The sequence below is a fragment of the Dufourea novaeangliae genome, unplaced genomic scaffold, assembly GCF_001272555.1.
Source record: "Dufourea novaeangliae isolate 0120121106 unplaced genomic scaffold, ASM127255v1 scaffold87, whole genome shotgun sequence".
In the NCBI taxonomy this organism is placed as follows: domain Eukaryota; kingdom Metazoa; phylum Arthropoda; class Insecta; order Hymenoptera; family Halictidae; genus Dufourea; species Dufourea novaeangliae.
Window position 1 is genome coordinate 447,783 of NW_015373966.1, and position 20,136 is coordinate 467,918.

The following is a 20,136-nucleotide window of genomic DNA, read 5'->3' on the forward strand; positions in this document are numbered from 1 at the left end:
TAAAGAATACAGTGACTGCCAAAAGTTTATAACCAAAGAATACTTTTATTGTTTTTTTGGGATAATGAATTTTTAAGAAGGCTTACTACACTACTGTAGGATATACTGAGTGTCCTATCAACTCTATCCACCTCAAATGCCTCCATTATTTCAATTAATACGAGAAAACGTTACTGATAACAATTGTATTGTTGCAACAAAGATATAACATGATCATAATTATTTCATTGCAGCTCGAAGTATTGAGGCGATCTACAGATCAAATTCGCTTTTTGAAATGGAATGTCAAGTTTTTTATAGGCAAATTTGATAGAATTGCGGGTTTTGAGCTTAAAAGGACTAAAGTAAGGGAGACAGGGACAAAACTAGAATGCTAAGGATAAAATCTCGTAACTTTGACATTATAATGTAACAAAGAAATTGCAATTAGGATTCCTTAGAATAAACTCTTTACTAAATAATAGTAAATATCCAATTTTTTTAATGGAAGAAGAACATATACAAAAATATAACGATTTAAAATTGACATGTTTTTACGATTTGACTCGATGGCCTGCGTAACCTGGCCCCACCCTGGAAAACAAAAATTAAATTGCCATCCCTCCCGACTGATAACCTGGCTATGCCTATGGTACATAGTTCTCGTTGAATTTATGAAAACGAGAAACATTGAGTATGAATGAAATATAGAGGAAGATTCACGATTACGAGTTGGAGACAACACGAATGCTTGCTTTGTGAAAGCAGTTCCAGGAATCGGTGCCGGATAATTCCGTGCCAATAAATCGGAGAAAAATTCGTCTACTAAGCGAGGACTGGAAGGAGGTATTTACAGTGGACTCTAGCTATATTGCCATTGTCGGGGCTGTAGGGGAGTAAAATGGCAATGAGTTCAGAGCCCCCTCCATGCTAAATTCTATCGTCATAGCCTCGGCCTCAGCGTCTGCACAAAGGGTGGTGCACCGGCGTACACAACGTGGTAGGAGAGCAAATTTGTGTGCGCGAAGGTACGCGTGAGGGGGAAATGCCTTCCGTGGCAATATAGTTAGAGTCCACTGTACTTACATAATTGTGTATAAAATATAAGGTTATTACCGGAACATTACTTTTGTATGTAGACAGCCACACTGTTGGCATTCTTTTCACCTAATTCGTTGCAAACTGCAATGCAGAACAGAAAGCATCTCGAGATTCCGCACGTGACGCGTCCGAGTAGCCACTCAGTTCTACCCGAGTCCTTTCTCATCATTGTATGATTCCAGCTCAATTAGAAACGAGTAAAAGGTGGTACAGTGAAAGCAGCTGGGGTAGTTCTTTCGGTGGTAGAAGCGGTAACAGTGAAGAGGGCACGATTTTCTTCCGCGGCTAGCGCAATTCACGAGACAGATGAGAAACGACTGAGAAAGACCTGGAAGAAAGTGCACGCACCCTAGCTACCGTAATTGCCACGGTGTTTATAATTGTTGCACACTCCTCCGCTCCTTGTACGGCTCACTCTTCAACCCTGTGACTCGCAACCCTCCGTTGCGGGCCACTCCGCCGCGGACTCTTCAACAACCTCGTGGCGGGACGAGACGAGGAATTAGTCTGCGTTTTCACGAAACTGACGTAATAAAAAAGGAGAGACCAAGAGGAAGAAAGTGGCCACGGTATTGTTCTCGCGTGATATTAGGCTACGATTCTTGAGATGTCTCGCAGTTCAAGGAGCTGCACCGTGAACGACTTTCTACAAGAGAACGCTGAAAATTACCATTAACTATGTATACCGTATCATTCATCGCGTTCGCGTGGCTAGGCAATATTCTTCTATTAGTACAATTACAGTTTATCCGATATTGTGTTACAGATTTCATTTTATTAAATGCCAAGGTCGTTCCTTTAGTGAATGAATCTTGTGAATAGGTATTTTATTCCTTTTTTGTTCAGAGTGACACAAAAGTAACGTAACCCAAAACTACCGAAATCTATAGAGACTACTGTTGCGATGCAAAGTGACAACCGGTCAGATGCAACAGTTGGGAAATTCATTTACATCTTTTATCAAGCTGGGTCCCATAGATTGACGAAGTATTTGCATTGGTCTGTGAATTCCTTAACCCTTGCGACACAATATGATCGTTGTGAACGGAGCGCACAATTGACAAGAATATCTTACGTGAACAGTGCAAAATAAAAATATAATGCAGGATATATAGTATGGTCGTACATACATAAAATTTGATTTTGACGCAGAAGAACCGAGAACCGAACCGCTAGGAGGGATTCCGAGAAACTATTAACATTCAAATTCAAACTGAAACCGTGATGATCTTGCGCTGAGCCAACACTCGTGCGTTACAGGAACGTATTGCGAAGGACCAGACAGACGATCCCAGACTCCGTTCAGTGGATCGCGATAGGATTTCTATCCAGGTGGGTAGAAGGGCGATGAAAAAAGGTGCTCCCTTTCGGCGATCAGTTGGGATCGTTAGACACCGACTCGACATGGACAGCAACACCTCGGCAAAGAGCGATGGGATCGGTGACTCTGGCGTCTCCCTTCGAAGAGGACCCCACGCCAGGGGGAGATAACCCGAGGAGTGTAACAGCCGCCACGTAGGAGGGCAGAAGTCTGGGCACCCTCAATGTGTGGAAGTGATCCCCATGACCAGAGGAGCCTTCCGAAACGCGCCGTCACTGAACCGTAGGAGCGTGGCTCCGGGGAGTACGAGGAGGAACGCAAGGAGAATAATTAGAACACCGAGTTACCTTTTCTTGTTACGATTGTTAACTATTAATTGTACGTGACGATAGCCGACCACCGAGCTGCAATATATTATTGTTTTCACCAGCTTTTGTAGACGGGAGATGTATTAAACTTTGTTGTGTTAATTGAATTTCCAAATTACTTCGTGCGTGGGTTCCTGCCGCGAGGAGCGTCCTCCTTTTCGTTATTTGCGAACACTGACCTAATAAGAACTATCCAGCGTCGACGTTACTTTCCTGGTCGAGAAAACGGTTTTCGGTTAACACAACGATATCTGTAGGCATAGACATAAAAATATAGGCTGCGCATCTCCCTGAAACGGACATCCCAAGTTTAGAAAGAGGTAGATAGCTTTCGGAGGACATGGCATATCTTTTTAAATCTAAGTAGTGGGGAGTAAGGTTCTGGGGGTCTGGATTTTGAGTGGTTGAACGTAATCCATCTCTTTCTAAAGTTGGGACGCCGGCTCAGCCTGACGCGCAGTTTATATTTCTGTGTCTTATGTCTGTAGGATATCGTGGGGATTAAAATCATCTCGGGGAAATAGATTAGGGGTCGTGATTATACGTAGGGTACCGGGAGGGAAACCGGATCGGTTCCAGGAATATCAATCACCGCGAAACTATCGATAGATTAACGATAATTTGGACAGAGTTGCGCAGATCCCGTAAATACGTTGACGCACGCGCTCTAAAGCAATTTGGTCACGGAACTCAGGGGCGAAACCAGTAAATCGGCGCTGGGCGCCCGCGAACGTCGACAGGCTTATTTAAACTCTACATTCTTAAAACCTCGTCTTTTCACTACCTTTCAGACACTGATTTGAATATTACAACATATCGTATCATTTTATGGTACTCGTTTTTCACGTAAACAGATATAATACCTGGAAAACAACGTAATTAGTAGCCGTTATTTCCCATATTACTAAGGAAGAGACCCTCTATATAGGCAATCTTTGTACACATTATTGATTTTGAGAAATACAAAAAATCGAGGGGTGTTGTATCATTTTGTTGCGGAGTGTAGATGGATTTTATCTATACTATATGTATATGTATGTGTGTGGCCTTAGAAAACTACTCTCGCCGATTGCCGACGATTTGCGGTATTTACGTCGATTATCATCTTCCTGCGATTACAGTACAAAGACCTTGTCGCTACAATATCCGGACTCTCGTTGCACTCTTCAGGGAGGCTGGAACATTACGTTGTTCGTGATAACTTCATTTAATCTAATCAAACTGCTAGTATATAAAACGCGGTTGATTTTAACTTGTCAATACGCCGCAGCTTACTTGCCACTGAACACATACAAGGTGTGGCTATTTGAAAGCAAAGCTGGAGCGATGAATGCGATTTATTACAAATTGATATTTATCTGCCCCAGTGGTATGGTCATCTGTATTTTTGTGCGTTACACAGAAATTTGTCATTGGTCAAAACAATGTCACCAAATTATGGAAACTGGATAATCTTGTCAGATGGTCTGCTGCTTTCTATTTTATCATACTTTTTTTATTTTTTACGAATTGGAGGCACGTCACAGAATATTATCACCGTAATCGATCACTGTAAAGATCACAAATACGATTTACACGTTGCTCTATTTTTAAAATAAACATGCCTCCGATAAAACGACGCAGCAGCGTGTATATTAAACATTGTTTACACGTCTATGCACCCTAACTTTTATAAGAATGTGTCTATAGGTTGGAATCAAGTTAGTAAATGTATGCTCTTTGTCGAATCAATAACGATCACGAGACCCCTCAGTGCCTCTTTATCCAACCGATCGCACAGAAAAGGAAGTATCCACTTGTCTTGTCACCCCAACAATACCCTACACTTCACTATACAAATTGTTCGCACGAAAATAAACAATCGAACTGTTCGTTTTAGCATATAATATTCGTTGCCATACGATTTTTCGTTTTTATTTCGTTACGTTTACCGGTAACTATACATAAACTACCAGATTTACGAGTCCGTGAAAGTTGTGCTAACAAATACGTTATTCCGTTTACCTTGGACGAGTACTAATAAAATGCAATGAATTCGATTATGCGTGTTCGTCCATGACGATTTACTAATCAGTTTCGAAACTGTCATAAAAGTAAATGAAGCGTTCCGTGCTTAATTTCTTTACATCCCTGACCGGCCCTTTTTTTACCATCTGTGTACACTCGAAAAACGTCAAAAACTCCATTACAATGCAAATTAATACATGGTGTCGTATTAGTATGTTAGTGTCAACGTATTTAGAATGGAATCGAAGGCGGTTTGCATACTGTCATTTTACCATCGAAGGATTCATGATTCTAAACAGCCCTGATCCCACGCGTAGTGATGGGTAACCGTGCTGTTCAAACGTGTTTGAGTAGTAGGAGAAAATCACGAAGCTCGTTCGAGGTACTCGAACGAGCTCGGGTGACAGATTTATAATCTCAGGCGAGACCCGAGGCTCTGGCACTCGAAGCTCGAAGCTCGAAGCCTCGACGCGTAGAGATATCTGGCCGCCGTCAACCAACCTTCGGGCCCTCAGGTTACAATGTAACACACGGAATGAATCACCCATGAATCAAAATTTAAACTTTTACTCCTTTCAGTGTACTTTTTTAAAAATGTTATAAATAAATGTAGGAGGTTCTCTTGATGAAAATAATTCCAAACCCGACATAAATCGAACTATATTTAATAACATAGAATTCGTATCGCGACATAACGTATGAATAAAACGTATGAATAAAATATAACATAATATGAAGCAATGCAGTGCATTAATACATTGATCATTAAGATATAAACATAATACAATTATTTTAATTGAAACATATTCCAAAGATAATATAAGAAGCAAAGAGAAGAAATTAATTATGACAAAATATAGTATAGAAACAAATGTAGAGTAAAAAGCATAAAATAATATAATGGTATGTAACATTAAGACATAAACTGAATGCAATCATTTTAACTAATAAATACATTTGACCATGCTGACTTTGTTAGCCTGTTCGGAGGGTACGGTTTTATGGTCTTGTTGTTCGGCGCGTCGCGTCGGCGAGACCGGCTGCCGGCCAACATACGGAAACAGTTATAATATTCCGACTAGGTGGCTGATTAAGTGAGTGAAGAAATAGCAACGGTGAAGGAAAACGTTAACCCTCATCCGTCCCTCATTTTCCCAATTTAATATGCCCCTCGATGTCAAATTGACCCAGTGGTAAAAATTAATATAATGAAGTTCTAAATAGTTAAATGTGCAAATTCTTTTTTATTTTAAAGAATAACGTTATTTCTTAGGAGAAAACTGTGTCAAATTGACACAAGGTACGGATTAGGGTTACGGCAAGTGATATTTGTAGTACAACTGTACATGGATAAGTATTAACCCTTTGGCTCCGATGCACTTATCACAAAATATGCGCGACTGTCCACTTTTTGAGGGCATATACATATGTATATGCGTTCTTTGGAGCAAAACGTTTGATGACATTTTAATGATGACGTGACAGTTCATTAGTAACAATTTCGAGATTAAAAATTATACGCTTGAAAAAGAAAAGTTTATTGGTCGTAATATGAAATACTTCATTACCTAATAAATTGTTCATAATATTTCACGGGTGGAACATGTCAAGGAAACAGTGACTATGCTGTTATATAATGCTGCAAATATTCTTACAATTAAGACAGTGGCGCACCGTATTCTGTTTCGCTCACACATTGAACCTAACCGTCACAAATACTATTCCCCAAAATGTCGCCGCATATTCAAACATTATAAAAGAAGTTGTTAGGCAAAAGATAAATTACTGAAGATACACAAAGTGATCATCAAAAAACACAAATTAATTTAAAAAGCAGACATTCGTTGGATTCGTACTATGTTTCGCAGGTCACTACAGCAAAAAAAAGTTGTACTGCATACAGCATTGCAATTTTTTATGATATCTTTTAAACCTTTAACACCTGAGTGTTGGGATGATGACCGCATAATGTTTACCTGGAAATAATTAAAAACATGTGGCCAACTTTGGCTTGCCCGCGCCAAGGTTGCGATATTGTTCTTCGCCTCGGTGGTACTGCGCGAGCGGGACCGACTGCCGGCCAAATGTTGGAACCTTCGTCTATTGTATAATGGTGTCGAAAAGATTAAAAAGGTACACAATTGAAGTCAAACGGACAAGACATACGGGAAATTGAATGGCTAAATTGGAGTTTTGTTCGAAAGTAATAACCGCTGCTATGAAGTACTACGAATATTTGCAAGTTAGAATACTGCAAGAATATTAAGAATCTGTAAGCAACTGATGCGATATAAATATAATAAACAATTATTTTTACTTCATTGAAAAGGCAAAACTGATAAATTATCCCACCTTTCCCTTAATACGAATTCTATGATATTAAATATAGTCCGATTTATGTCGGGTTTGGACTTATTTTCATCAACAGTATCTCCTAGATTTATTCATACCATTTTTAAGAAAGTACACTGAAAGGAGTAAAAGTTTAAATTTTGATTCATGAGTGATTCATTCCGTGTGTTACATTGCAACCCGAGAGCCCAAGGGTCGGTTGCCGGCTGCCAGATAACATCTCTACGCGCCGAGGCTTCGAGCTTCGAGCTTCGAGTGCCAAAGCCTCGGGTCTCCCCTGAGATCACAAATCTGTCACCCGAGCTCGTTCGAGTAGCTCGAACAAGCTCGAACAGCAAAGCTCGGTTACCCATCACCAGTCCGCGACGGCAGAGGACCGGGTTGGGTCCTTAAATTGTCGGCCGTTGTGGGTTTGTTCATGAGAAACAGTCGAGGGAAAGTTAGAGATGGCAAACAGCCTGATGTTGCGTTGCCTTAAGAATATGGACATTGTTCCTGGAGGATCTTGCCACGGAGTTGGGAAAGCAGGGGTGCCTTCTGGTAAGAGAACTGCCCCAGAATCTCTGAGGAATACGGTTCGTATTAAAAATCGAAGCATCGGTAGAGAGTTTCTGAGAAGTACATATTTCTCAGGTAGAAGCAGCGGTCTGAATACAAAGGAATGCGGCAGATAAAGAAACGAAGACTAGGCTTAGTATGTGTCGGCGACTGTGATGACGAAAGCGAATTTCGTTGAGAGGGCCGGTAGGTATACCTACATTGTGATGGATGAATATTTTCTACCAAGCAGAATACAAACTGCGCATTGACCTGCAAGCACTCATAGAACCATTCGTCGGGGTGGTTTCGGATTTGTCCTCGAAATGAAAGTCTGCTTTAGTGTTTGAACGTGTCGGTGTCGGTCCTGCCTCCACTACCTCCGTCATTTCCTCTTACAGTTCCTCCACACATCCCTCCTTAGTACTCCGTTTCGTTATCGTTGTGTCGTTGTATTCTACTTCTACACGTTCTTATCGTGTATCTTCATTCACGTTCGCAGTGTCCACAAGGCAGATTCTCTTAGAGCGAACGTAAACGGGCTGCAGGCTGTTGTCCGGACTGCGCCTGCTTCCTGGCGGAAACGCGACATAATGCGCCGCATACCGTACCCCAGCGATGACCAACGTGCCGTGAAGAGGACATCGGCCGCAATGACTTCTTAATCACGAAGCACACTGGAAGTTCACCCTTCGAAGCGCGGTTTACCGTTCCCAGAGGTTCTCATCGTGGTCCATTATCAGTTTGATGTAGATCCCAAACGTGATATACACTCTTCACTGGAGTTCATTGTAAAGTGTCAGTCTATCAATATGTGTATTGCATTTATAGGAAGTTATTGATATAACGAGCGGTCAGTGAATAAATGGAAAAAGAAACAAGGCCTTTAAAAGAATGTTACTTTTGTTTTAACCCTTGTGTAGGCAACCGGGTATCCGGGTACCCATTTCTAAATTTCCTTTTACAATTTGTTATGTTTTTGTCTAAAACAGCACTTGATATATTATTGGAAAGGAAAATTAACAGTTTTGGAAAACTATGAAAGTAAAATTATCTATGTTTATCTAATCTGTCAGAATAGAAGTATTGCGATTGCTCAATAACTGTGAATATTTTGGTTGCCTATACTAGGGTTAATTGATCTGCTGTCAACATTTTAATCATTGTCAGACTTAGTTGAAGGTTACTGGGTTGAAAAAAAATTAAACAATTCCTGCCAAAATGTTTCGCTCAAGAACAGGACGCTCCAATGAAAAAGAGGAGCGCAAACCCAAGCCGAAGTGGACTGAGTAGCTGAGGCAAAGCCAAGAGGGAGGCGATTTTATAAAAATCAAATATTTGTATCGTTCTTACTGTAAATAATGTTGTACATCGTTATTGCAAATAAAACTATAATAAAATTAATACATCAAATGTTATGTTTCTTAAGGGGGAATTACATATACATAAAATGTTGAAAAGAAGCTGGTTTCTGTGAATTTATTACAAAAAAAAACTATTAAACGAATCATTATGAAAGTTTCAGTATTTCATATTTATCATTCAAAGTTACGAAAATTTTTTTTATTAGAAATGTCAGCTGTAAATGTCGTTACTAAAGGAAGTTACTGCAGCCTCGCCGGCGCGGGTGTAAATTGGTGAGTATTCAAGCTCCTTCAAATTTGCCTCAAATGAAAAATTCTAGGTTCTTGTATATGCCACCGTGGAACCAAAACGGATAGATTCCTACTATTATTCCAGAATTGGCCGCTTGGTGGAGCACACATACTCGGGGACAACGAATTCCCGGGCGTGAGCACTCTCATTTCCCCTCTGGCGGAAATAATGTTACTTGCCTAGGAAGGTTGTGCCACGAATTTTTAGAGCTGAAGTTGCATGCTAAGTTTGATCAAATATTTTCGACTTACTTTCAAACATTTAATTTTTTGCGACAAACATGAAAATGTATTAACTTATTTCTATCGCAAAATAGTACGGCAAATTGAATACATTTATGCCTTGAATTATGACCAAAGAATTCAATTTCCATGAATGTAACTAGTTCAATGTTAAATGTGCGAAATTTTCGCATGACGGTACCTTCGTGTTTGTGCTAGCAGGTTTAGCACGTTTTCTTTTAGTAAATTTGATTAGTATGTGCTATGGAATTGCATTAGTTAGTGAGATCTCTCATAGATTTATACGGTACCAGACATCATCGTTTCCTTCATTCTATTTTTTCTGGTTGTCCATCTGTGATTTATGGGTTGATAAGTTACGCGATTGGGAGGCTGCTGTAGCATTCGATTTAGTACACGTGTAGACAGCGAATACGCGGAACGTACGTTCCAGGATGTAGTCTATAATCGCTTCCTGTGCTAGAGATTGGGCGGCAGCAAGGGGTCGATTGTACGTATCCGTCACGTATATATGCACATGGGGGATGTATTTTAAGGGACACAATCGATTTGTCGATCGACATTTCCAAATATAACACGTTTTCAATCGCATTTAGAAACGAAACCATTTCGGAGCAAAACAGGTAAGAACTACGGACAAAGTTTATTTATAAATTATTGTTTTTCTTCTTGAAAATATATTTATACCATCGGTAAATTAAAAATTATTTCAAGTAAATAATTTCATTATTGTAATTTAAATTTACATAACTCGATGAGAGAAACGTAGGCATGTTGAAATCTCTTTTACATTTACTCAAGACGTAAATTCCAAAAGTGAAAGATCATGAACATGTAGTTAATGATAAAGATTCATACGATTGGGAGCTTCACTAATATCGGGTATAAGTGCATAAGTCTTTATTCGTGGCTTTGTTCTTTTTCTTTTGCCACGCTCATATATCCAATATTAGTTAATATTGCTTTAGATATCGCTTCTTATAAATAATGTGAAAAATTAATCTGTCCGGAAAGTTTTGCACATCACTCTATATATATTGAATTCAGATGATATGATTATGGTAAGATGTAAGTGTCACTGTCGATAATACTTGAGAAGTTACGAATTTACATTTAACTGTACACGCGAAGTAAATCGTATGTGGTTAACTAATTCTGTGCGTACTTACATTGAAAGAATGGAAACATGAATAGGTTGAACTGCAAAAATATTCGGGGTGTTCGGCTTGTTCCCCCATGAGCGTGTGACTCGGGTGTGAATAACGGTAAGAAGGAAAACTAAAACAAAAAAAGATAGATTCTTTACCGAAATCCGGTCGAGTGATGAAAGGACACGATGGTGAGGTAAATGGAATGGCAAGGGAAGCAGGGGCGAATCAGTGCGAATGGAAGTGGACGTTAGGTCGACCGATCGTCCTCCACGCGTCCGGCAGGCGGTGGGTGAGTCGCAGACACGAAGACAGCCGAAGCTTGACGAATATCACCGAGGCGACGTACCCTCCGCTCACAGCGGAGCGTTGCCCCACCACATCCAGTCGTACTGCGAATGCCACGCCGGGTGTTTCGTATTTGCGGTATTTCGGGAGTTTTCGGTCACCCAGTAAATTGAACGTCGTTGTCACGACAGTGCATCGGTTTTATCAAGAAAGCCAGGCTAAAAGGACCCCGTGTACTGAGATAAAGTTTCTGGCAATTGTGGTACGTTGTCGTTTCGGCGGTAGTTCTCACAGACAGCTGTCGCTCGTTTTCCCTGTTCTGTCTATCGTACCGTGCTCCGCGAAAGGAAAAGCTCCGAAAGGCAAGCATTTTGCTGGTTTGCCAATCTCGTGTTTAGGAGAGTGTTGAAAGTGCAGAAATCAGAGAAATCGCGATGCAACAGCGCCGGGCGATGCTCGATTTCCAGTGGCAGCGGCAACAGGAAGAACAAGACGTTCGTAGAACAAGATAGACGAAAATAGAAGGGGTGTAAAGGAACGATCCGTCGTCGGTTGCACAGTTGAATGAACAGGCACCGATTTCTTTCGAAGACGACCGGGTACTGACATTGTCGACGATCGTTTGAAAGGAGCGCGCGGTTTAACAAACACCCGTTAAACTGGTGATACTGTTGTTTACCAACGTCAGTGCGGACTCGGTATGTCCAGTATTTAAAGGAGCTGATGATAAAAAAGAAGCAAGAGTAATTTAGGCGGAAGTACACGAGGATGGGAGTATAGGAGCATACACGATCATAGCAGCATAGAATATAGAAAAACTCGTACTCACGAGGTGAAAAAGTGAAACAACGAACGGTCGGTTGGAAAGAGAGGTAAGCAGTAACGGCAAGTGGGCGCCCGAGATGCATTCCAGATGGACGATGACGCCACACAGTCTGTAAGGACTCGCGTGCTTTCTACACTGTATCACGGTTACTCGTCATTGTCGTATCAGGACGTGTCGACGATCGTCGGGTGGGTTATGACGCGCTCTTAACGCGTTCCGTGCACACGAGTAGAAACGAGCGTGTGTTCATCGTGTACAACATGGAGTCCGACACGGCGACCGACTGGTCGTCGGCGAAAAAGGGCTCCTCCGAGACGTCGATGCTGAAGAAATTTCATAATTGGGCATTGTGCGCCCTCTGTATTACCAGTTTGGTCGTGTCCGGCCTATTGATGTATAGGGAACTAGGATTGGAATCGAGGATCGCCAGTTTGGAAGCTCGTTTACAACGTCAAGAAATACCGGACGTCCTCATTCAGAGGCTGAAGAGGGAGATTCGAAATCAACTCGCGTTGCATCGGAAATCTCCAGAATCGAACGCCTTTCGGACCAAAAGAGATGTTCCCGAGTGTAACTGTCCACCAGGTAAGTCGTCTACGAACAGCTTTTTTTTTTAAAGCTCAATACCGATACACTGTCACCCATCCATTTTCCGGTTGATGTCTCTAGTACCATCGACTATTTCTGTCAACTGGACTGCTCGATTATTCGCTGTTGTTTTTATTTGCTCGATCTCTTCATTCCGAACATCTGTTCTCAGTGTTCGACGTGAGTAAAGCACACACATGGTACGTGAAAATATCATGGTGTCTTACCATAGCTCATTGATTTGTAATCGACTGCATGTGGACGTATGTACATGCAAAAGAAGGGAAAAATACCTCTATAGTATGCGTTTGAAGAGAGATCTTTGTCTTAGGTTGAAGTTGCTTCGGTCTCGGATAAAGAACTGATGACTTCTAGAATTTGATCTTACGAAATGCTCGAGAGAGTGTCTTTGTTTTCAACAACACCCTTTGTACCGTATATGGAGAGGATATTCTGGATGAAATCACGTTACAATTTAAACTTGCCAGATGGATAGATGTACCGCACGAAAGAACTGCGTTCCATAGACTGGTACTGAATCTGCCCCACCTATTGTATCAGCTTCTTTAAGAAAGGCCACGTGAGACATTTCATAGTCAACAATTCGGCCAATATTGTCACTGTCATCACGTTCTCATTGCAGTGCAAGTACAGAATGTTGATACAAGATGTGATTTGCATAATCTGGAATCCATTTTCAATTATGAAAATACATTTGTCGCAGTCTTTGTAGGATAAAACAAAACATTGTATCGTTTCACATTTTATTACCTGTATCGAGAAACATCTCCCATTAAACAAAATCGAAGCATTAAACTTTCATATCACCGGTTGAAACGTATGCGTGGTTGATGTTCCTGCATTTTCGCATATCAGTATTCTTCCGAGAACATCAAATCGCAGAGCTTTACAACGATGCGCCTCACGTTCGACAATCAGTTAATGAGCGTTATCAAGGATCAAGATATGCGCTCTGCATTCTCAATGAAAGGACTAGCAGCTTCTACTAATCGGCAAATCGTCACAATTTTTTAACATAAATGTTTCACATTAATATAGTTCAAAGTTTGGAGTACTTTTAGAATCCCATGAACTATGTTGTTTCTATTCGTTTAAATGCTTACAAGAAATTGTCTTTTACGAAGCAAAGCAATCATTAACTTTGCAATTCAAGTGCGATAGCCATACGCTTAGTACCTTTAGAAACACGGTATTTAGGAATGTCAGTTCATGGTACATTAATATTTTCATTTTCTTATAACACATTATTGAGTTGAACGGAAAGTTTTTTGCGTTTTATAGGGAGTGTTCTTCATAACATTCAATTACATAATTCATTAGTAGTGTTCATTTTATTTTCATCATATTGTCTAGTAGGTAGGTATTCTATCTCATACTTCCTTTATAATTGGGTTTCAAGCTCCTTGGCTCTTTTCTGATTAAAAAATCAACCAAAAGCGACAGGTAATATAATATGAATATTCATCGCGTATCCCTTTATGAATTTCGGAAATTATTATTGACCACAACTGCGGTCACATAAACAATAAAAAATATTTACGAAATATCTGGAGGAGATGTCAGAAAGGTTTGAAGCTGTCTAATATCGTTTCAGGAATTTTTATCATGGGAATTTAAGGATCTCTTATTCACGTGAATTTAAATACACGGGTACACGTGTATCAAAATATACCTGTGTATACACGTATATTAACATATTCATATTTGATGTCGTGTGATTATTAATATATAACAAAATACCTGAATATTTGAGTACATTTACGCAAGTCATTTCCGAAACAAATACATACCGGAAATATTGTTACGGCAAAATTGTCAACCAAAAAGTCAAATCCTGTGACGAGTGCCGCGATTTTGATCGCTAGCAAACCAAATTCACGATCAACAGATTTTGATTTGACCTGACGGAACGGCGTACTGTGAATTGAATGCTTTCATTGAATTACGTGTGAGCGATATTGATAGGTGCCTAATTTCACGTGATTTGACCGTATCGTGCTAGTGTGAATCTTAGACGTATCATACCTAAACCATGCATTTGACCGATAGGTCATCAAATATTAGAAAATGATAGCATGCTTTAGGTCACCATTCTGCCTTTGTCTGATATTCATTCAAAAGACAGGTTGGTAACCGTACAGCAGCTAACTCTTTCTAATTTTTGACACGGCCTGACTATGGGAGATATTCAGTAATAACACAAACAAGTGATACAATTAACACAAAATAAGGCTTCCGGTGAATAGTAACCCGAGTGGATTTTCAACTACGCGGGGTGTTGGGGTCCCAATTACTGCGTTGTTTAAGGGTCTACTGTATCCGTGTAAATAATGCATCTTACGATTCAATATCATATAAAAAGATTTTTCAATTTAATTATTAACATGAACACACGATTTGAAAACGTATTATCGTACAAATCGTGAAATACCTTGACGAAAGATTGAAATTTACTAACAATGCGAGTATTACAATACAATATAATAAAACGAATAGGAAAAGAAGTTAGGAATTATGTGTGGCATTTTGAGAACAGGAGCTAAAATACAGAATCATTTCTAGGTAAGATAAAATATGCTGAATTGAATACGTATTGTTGTATGCGACACAATTATCAATGAGGGCAGAGAGTAACATAATATCAACGATTGATATCAACTATAGAGTAGTGCTGGGCAACTGCGTTCCAAGAGCAGAATTACCCCATCCAACTTATCCCCACTATAGTCCTACGCTAGTTCACTCGAGCTGCGGCGGTAACACTATTGGTGGCGACACTCGAGCGAGTCACCGGAGAATCATAGTGAGGGTAACCTGGGAGGGGATATTGTGCCCTCGGAACAGCAGTTGTCCAGCTATTCTTTCGGAGATGGACAGGTTATCTAACATTTTTGTGAGAATCTAGTTCTGTTGTTAGTGAATGAAGGTGGTATGTGATATTCCTTTACATAGTACCTTATTTCACTTTGTATGTCGCAGAATAAAACATATGAAGGATGTATATTACATAGGCAAATACAGGAAGATTAACTTTTAAACTTAGTTTACTACAAGTTTCATATATGTAGCATAACATCTTCATCTTCTGAAAGCCTTCAATTGAAGACCTCCGCTGAAAGCGTCACAGACAATGGCGTGATGGACGAAAGAACAAAAAAATATCGTAGGTTTACGTTGGTTTTCCCTTCTCCTTGCCCCATCCGATCCTTATCTCTAATATTTTTTTCTTACCAACGGCTTCTCTCTTATCGCTTCGTCCATGATGGTCGTTTCTGACAGCAACAAAGGGAGCGCCATGACTCCTGACTTGCGGCATCCCGAAATTGAGATCTGAGAGCCGACGCACGAGCATCATAAATCTTTCCCTGGCTTGTACCCGGCATATCTATTCCCTCCCTCTTACACCCTCTCTTTTCCTATAATAACGTCCTTCCAGACAGTGTCTTCGACGCTATGTGGCGTTACGCTACGAGCTCCGCAGACAAACTTTTCGCGAGCCTTTGACAAACACTTACTGATTCCTGCTCCCCAACATCGAACCTTCCCAACATGTAGAATAAAAATAGGAACAGTAGAGACTGATACGTCGATAGAGAAAACTGCGTTTAAAGACTGACTGGTATCCACGTGTTGCGTATCCTCTTCTCGTATCATTCAGTGATACAACACGGCGCAACTGAATGCCGTCTCATTGCTTTGGATGGAACGGCAAAAAACCGACAAACCATCAATCGAGCCCGTTGCGTATCTTTGTATTAAAGGAAGATGGTAAAAATAGGGCAAATTTATGGTTCTTTCAACAGCAAATTATTTATGAGACATTATTTCATATGTTCCAAGGAATTGGGAATACATTAAATGTCATAACTTTTAAACGAATGCAGGAATTTTAATGATTTATTCACTATTTTGTAGATAAAAGTCTATATTTTAATCATATTTGAAAGGGCAATGCAAAGAACATAGATTAACTACCTTATATAGCGATGACGTTGACGGTACGGCGCAGCGTACAACCGTTATCATTCGTCTTAAAGAACTTTAAATGAAAAATGAAAAAATATAAAATAATATAGCGAACGAAAGCTGATATAGTACAAAAAAATACCAATTTAGTTGAAATGCAAAAAACCCTGTAATTAAAAATAAACGGAGTGAAGAACAATAGGGTGTTACTGTACGCAAATGGGAAATAAGGATTCGTACGAAAGAAAAGAGGGCACGTGTATAACATGGAAAATAAGAAGGAAGATATAGACAGCACAAAAGAAAGAGTTGCGGAAAGAGGAATAGGAAATAACGAATCGAAAAAACGTGATAGCAGAAAGGAAAAATGGGTAATAGGGTACACGTATGCGAGATAGTGAAGAAACAAGAAGGGTCAAGACCACTTTGCCGAAGCGATGGTAGTGGGAAACACTTGGCTCTGAAATGGTTGAATTTGCATGAATCGCGACCGATCGTTACGTTTCAGTGCGTACCCGCCTGCCCTCTGTTCACTGAAATGTCGTTTAATTAGTCGGAACGGCTTATTCGTGTGCATTTGCGACAACCAATCTGCGATGCCTGTCTTCATTTGTTGGATGCACAATTACCAAGGAAAGCAGTTCGTTTCTGTCAGAACGACGGTAATGCAACCGGATGGTCCATAATAAAAACCACAAATTGTCCCCGGAGTAAAGATGACATAATGCTTTATTCTGTTTCTCCTCTCAATTACGAAGTTAAAGCAGTACATTCGACCGATATATCATAGTTTGAGAAAAGAAGATTATTCCTTTCGTTATTGCGATAATATGAATCCCGCTCGCAGTACCGTCACGGATCCATTTCTTGATCAGCACCCAATTCCTGATCAGTTTAGTGTATAAATATCATATAATAAGTTTATTATAATTAACGTTTGTTTCCCAAAAGATTACTAAATAATTTGTAACAGTTTTGAAATTGATACGCACAATTTGATAGCTCAGAGTGAGATACGGATATATCATTTAGCTGATCAGAAATTGCTCTTAAGTGATCAGGAATTGGGTCCGTAACGGTATAGAACACACGCTGACCTACACACTATGACAGTGAATAATCTGCGATGTCCTTGCTGTGAATATAGTTTAAATTTTTGACTAAGCATATATAGACTAAGAATTTATATTACGGTATTCTCAATGCACTCTTTTCGGAAGGAAATATATGTTAATAAATGTCATAGAGCACACAAGAGGTATTTTATAGTTGCAGAGTGATAAAGTACATATGTACATAAGTAGGTACTCTGTATCTGGGCGGTTCTATTACCTAAATTCTTCGCATATCTTCATTTAAAATGCGGTTCGCATTTGAAATTACAGTCAGACACTGGGCATTGGCCACCCTTTGGGACCGGAATGCTTCAGGCGTTGGCCACGAACAGAAGAAATTTCCTACCAATTAGATTCAAGCACCATGAGCGTCTGTAGTTCATAGAGCTGCGAGGATGCCTTGAAGAGCGCCGTAAACTGTTTAAATCGTACTTCTACATTACATAGATTCACGGAACTATCTTAAAGTTATACAAACCGTGCAGTACATGTATGGCGATTTACATGTATATACAGGGTGAGGCAATAACTATGTCCACTTTGAATATTACCGTTATTTGTAATAATATGAAAAAAATGTTATATACAAAACTTACACGGTATAGAGGGGGGCATATTGTGACACAAACATTTTCTGCAGGGGTGAAGCCATAGAAGAGATTTCAAGGTCATCTCTATTTTTTTTAATGGAATGCTATGTTTTTTTTTATCGCGATGTAATAGCCGGTGTTGAAACGACCTCAGCCAGCTGTCATTGAAGGCCATGCAAGGTCAAATGTAGTAGTAAAATAAGCTTTCTTACATTACAGGAGATGTTCGAAGTGGTGACCGTTTGCGTCAATGCAAAGTTGCAATCTTCGTATCGCTGCATCATAATTGCAGTACGTGCTAGAATAAGTTCAGAAACGATAAGACATGCACGTGATGCAGCGATACGAAGATTGCAACTTTGCATTGACGCAAACAGTCTGCAACTGTAGTGTAAGAAAGTTTATTTTACTACCACATTTGACCTTGCATGACCTTCAATGATAGCTCGCTGAAGTCGTCTTAACATCGACTATCACATCGCGATAAAAAAAAACATAGCATTCCATTAAAACAAATAGAGATGACCTTGAAATCTCTTCTATGGCTTCACCCACGCAGAAAATGTTTGTGTCACAATATGCCCCCCCTCTATATCGTGTAAGTTTTGTATATAACATTTTTTTCATATTATTACAAATAACGATAATATTCAAAGTGGACATAGTTATTGCCCCACCCTGTATACCAGTGTTTGTGAGATTATGTGTGTTCATTTTATCCATTAGTTGTTACATTAAAAAAGGAGGTAATTAAAAATATTCTAATCTGTGTCGTAAACAAATTAGCCTACAAATATTTTGAAGAATTTATAATTCAAGTTTCTCGAAAACAATAAGAAAACGGCACCTTTTTTCCGCCGTGAGGGAATTCCCTGGTAACCCTGCTTACGACGGCCCTGACAAGAAGCTGGCCAACGCCTGAAACTGGCTAGTGGCCAACGCTGGGTTTTTGACAACGCCTGAACGGACAATGCCCGGCGTCGGACTGTACATTTGATATCGGCAGTCTTCGAGTTGGTCGACTGTTTCAAATATAGTAGGTACATTACGAACGGATTAGAAGATATGATTTGTTTGACAAGGACCCTCCCTGTCCAATCGATAAAAGTATGGATAGTGTTAATGAAAGTGCCATCGGTTGTGTTTGGTATAACTACGTCGCACGTATTTGAAAACGTTGCCCGAGGGGTTGGATAGCTGTCACAGTTCAAGCCAGGGAATATGTATCGGGTGACATGACCGACAATCATCGGAGTTATCGAATATGCACAGCACGTAAAATTCGAGCGTAGCAATGCAAGGGGTGCAGGAGAGGGTCTCGGAGTTATTTCCCGTCCGATTGGATTCGAATGCATCGGGATTCGTGTGCAGGGGTGCAGTGTACATATCTACATCGTGCTGGGTAATGTACCAAGCACGTGTATCCCGTGTACCTATATTGTCGAATGATTCACGTTCCGGCGTACAAGTACTCGCGATTCTCCGATAACGAATTTGAGACCAGTGCAAACTAATCCAAATGCATGATCAACGGTAGGGTGGTCCAAGTTGGTTGAGTAGCTCTCGTTGCGTAATCGAATGGGTAATAGGACGCTGTGTGATCGATGATTTTCTAATGAGAATTGCAAATGGATGATGTATTTTTAGTACCATAGATCGATAGAGTATCAAATTCTCAAATATAATTTTTAATACGTACCTATTTACTATCTGGAAGCAGTTTTTTTCATTTTAGTTTGTTTTTATGTTGCTTGGTTTCATTCACTCAGAAAAAAACACCAACCACCGGACCTAATCATCGCAGAACATACAGAAATTCATGCTGGCTTACTTACGTAAATAGTACTTACCGGACCAATTCCACTGTTGGGAATTGAAAAGGAAATTCTACATATAGCGCAACATGCACTATAATTGTCTTCATTATCGGACTCCCATTCTGTCTTGTATTTCTATAGCCTTTTAATTTTCCTTAGTTTTTTCTAAACTGCTTTATTGATGTAGTCCGCAATCATTTTAAAATTAACGTCC

At 39.9% G+C, this 20,136-nt stretch overlaps 1 protein-coding gene across 1 annotated transcript in view; it reads left to right on the forward strand.

Moving 5' to 3' along the window:
- Positions 1–12,085: 12,085 nt before the first annotated feature.
- Positions 12,086–20,136, forward strand: part of LOC107186706 (collagen alpha chain CG42342) — an 89,542-nt gene continuing 81,491 nt past the window's right edge. The window contains exon 1 of the mRNA XM_015574640.1: positions 12,086–12,410. Coding sequence (XP_015430126.1) covers positions 12,086–12,410 — 325 coding nt within the window. The remainder of the gene's footprint in view (positions 12,411–20,136) is intronic.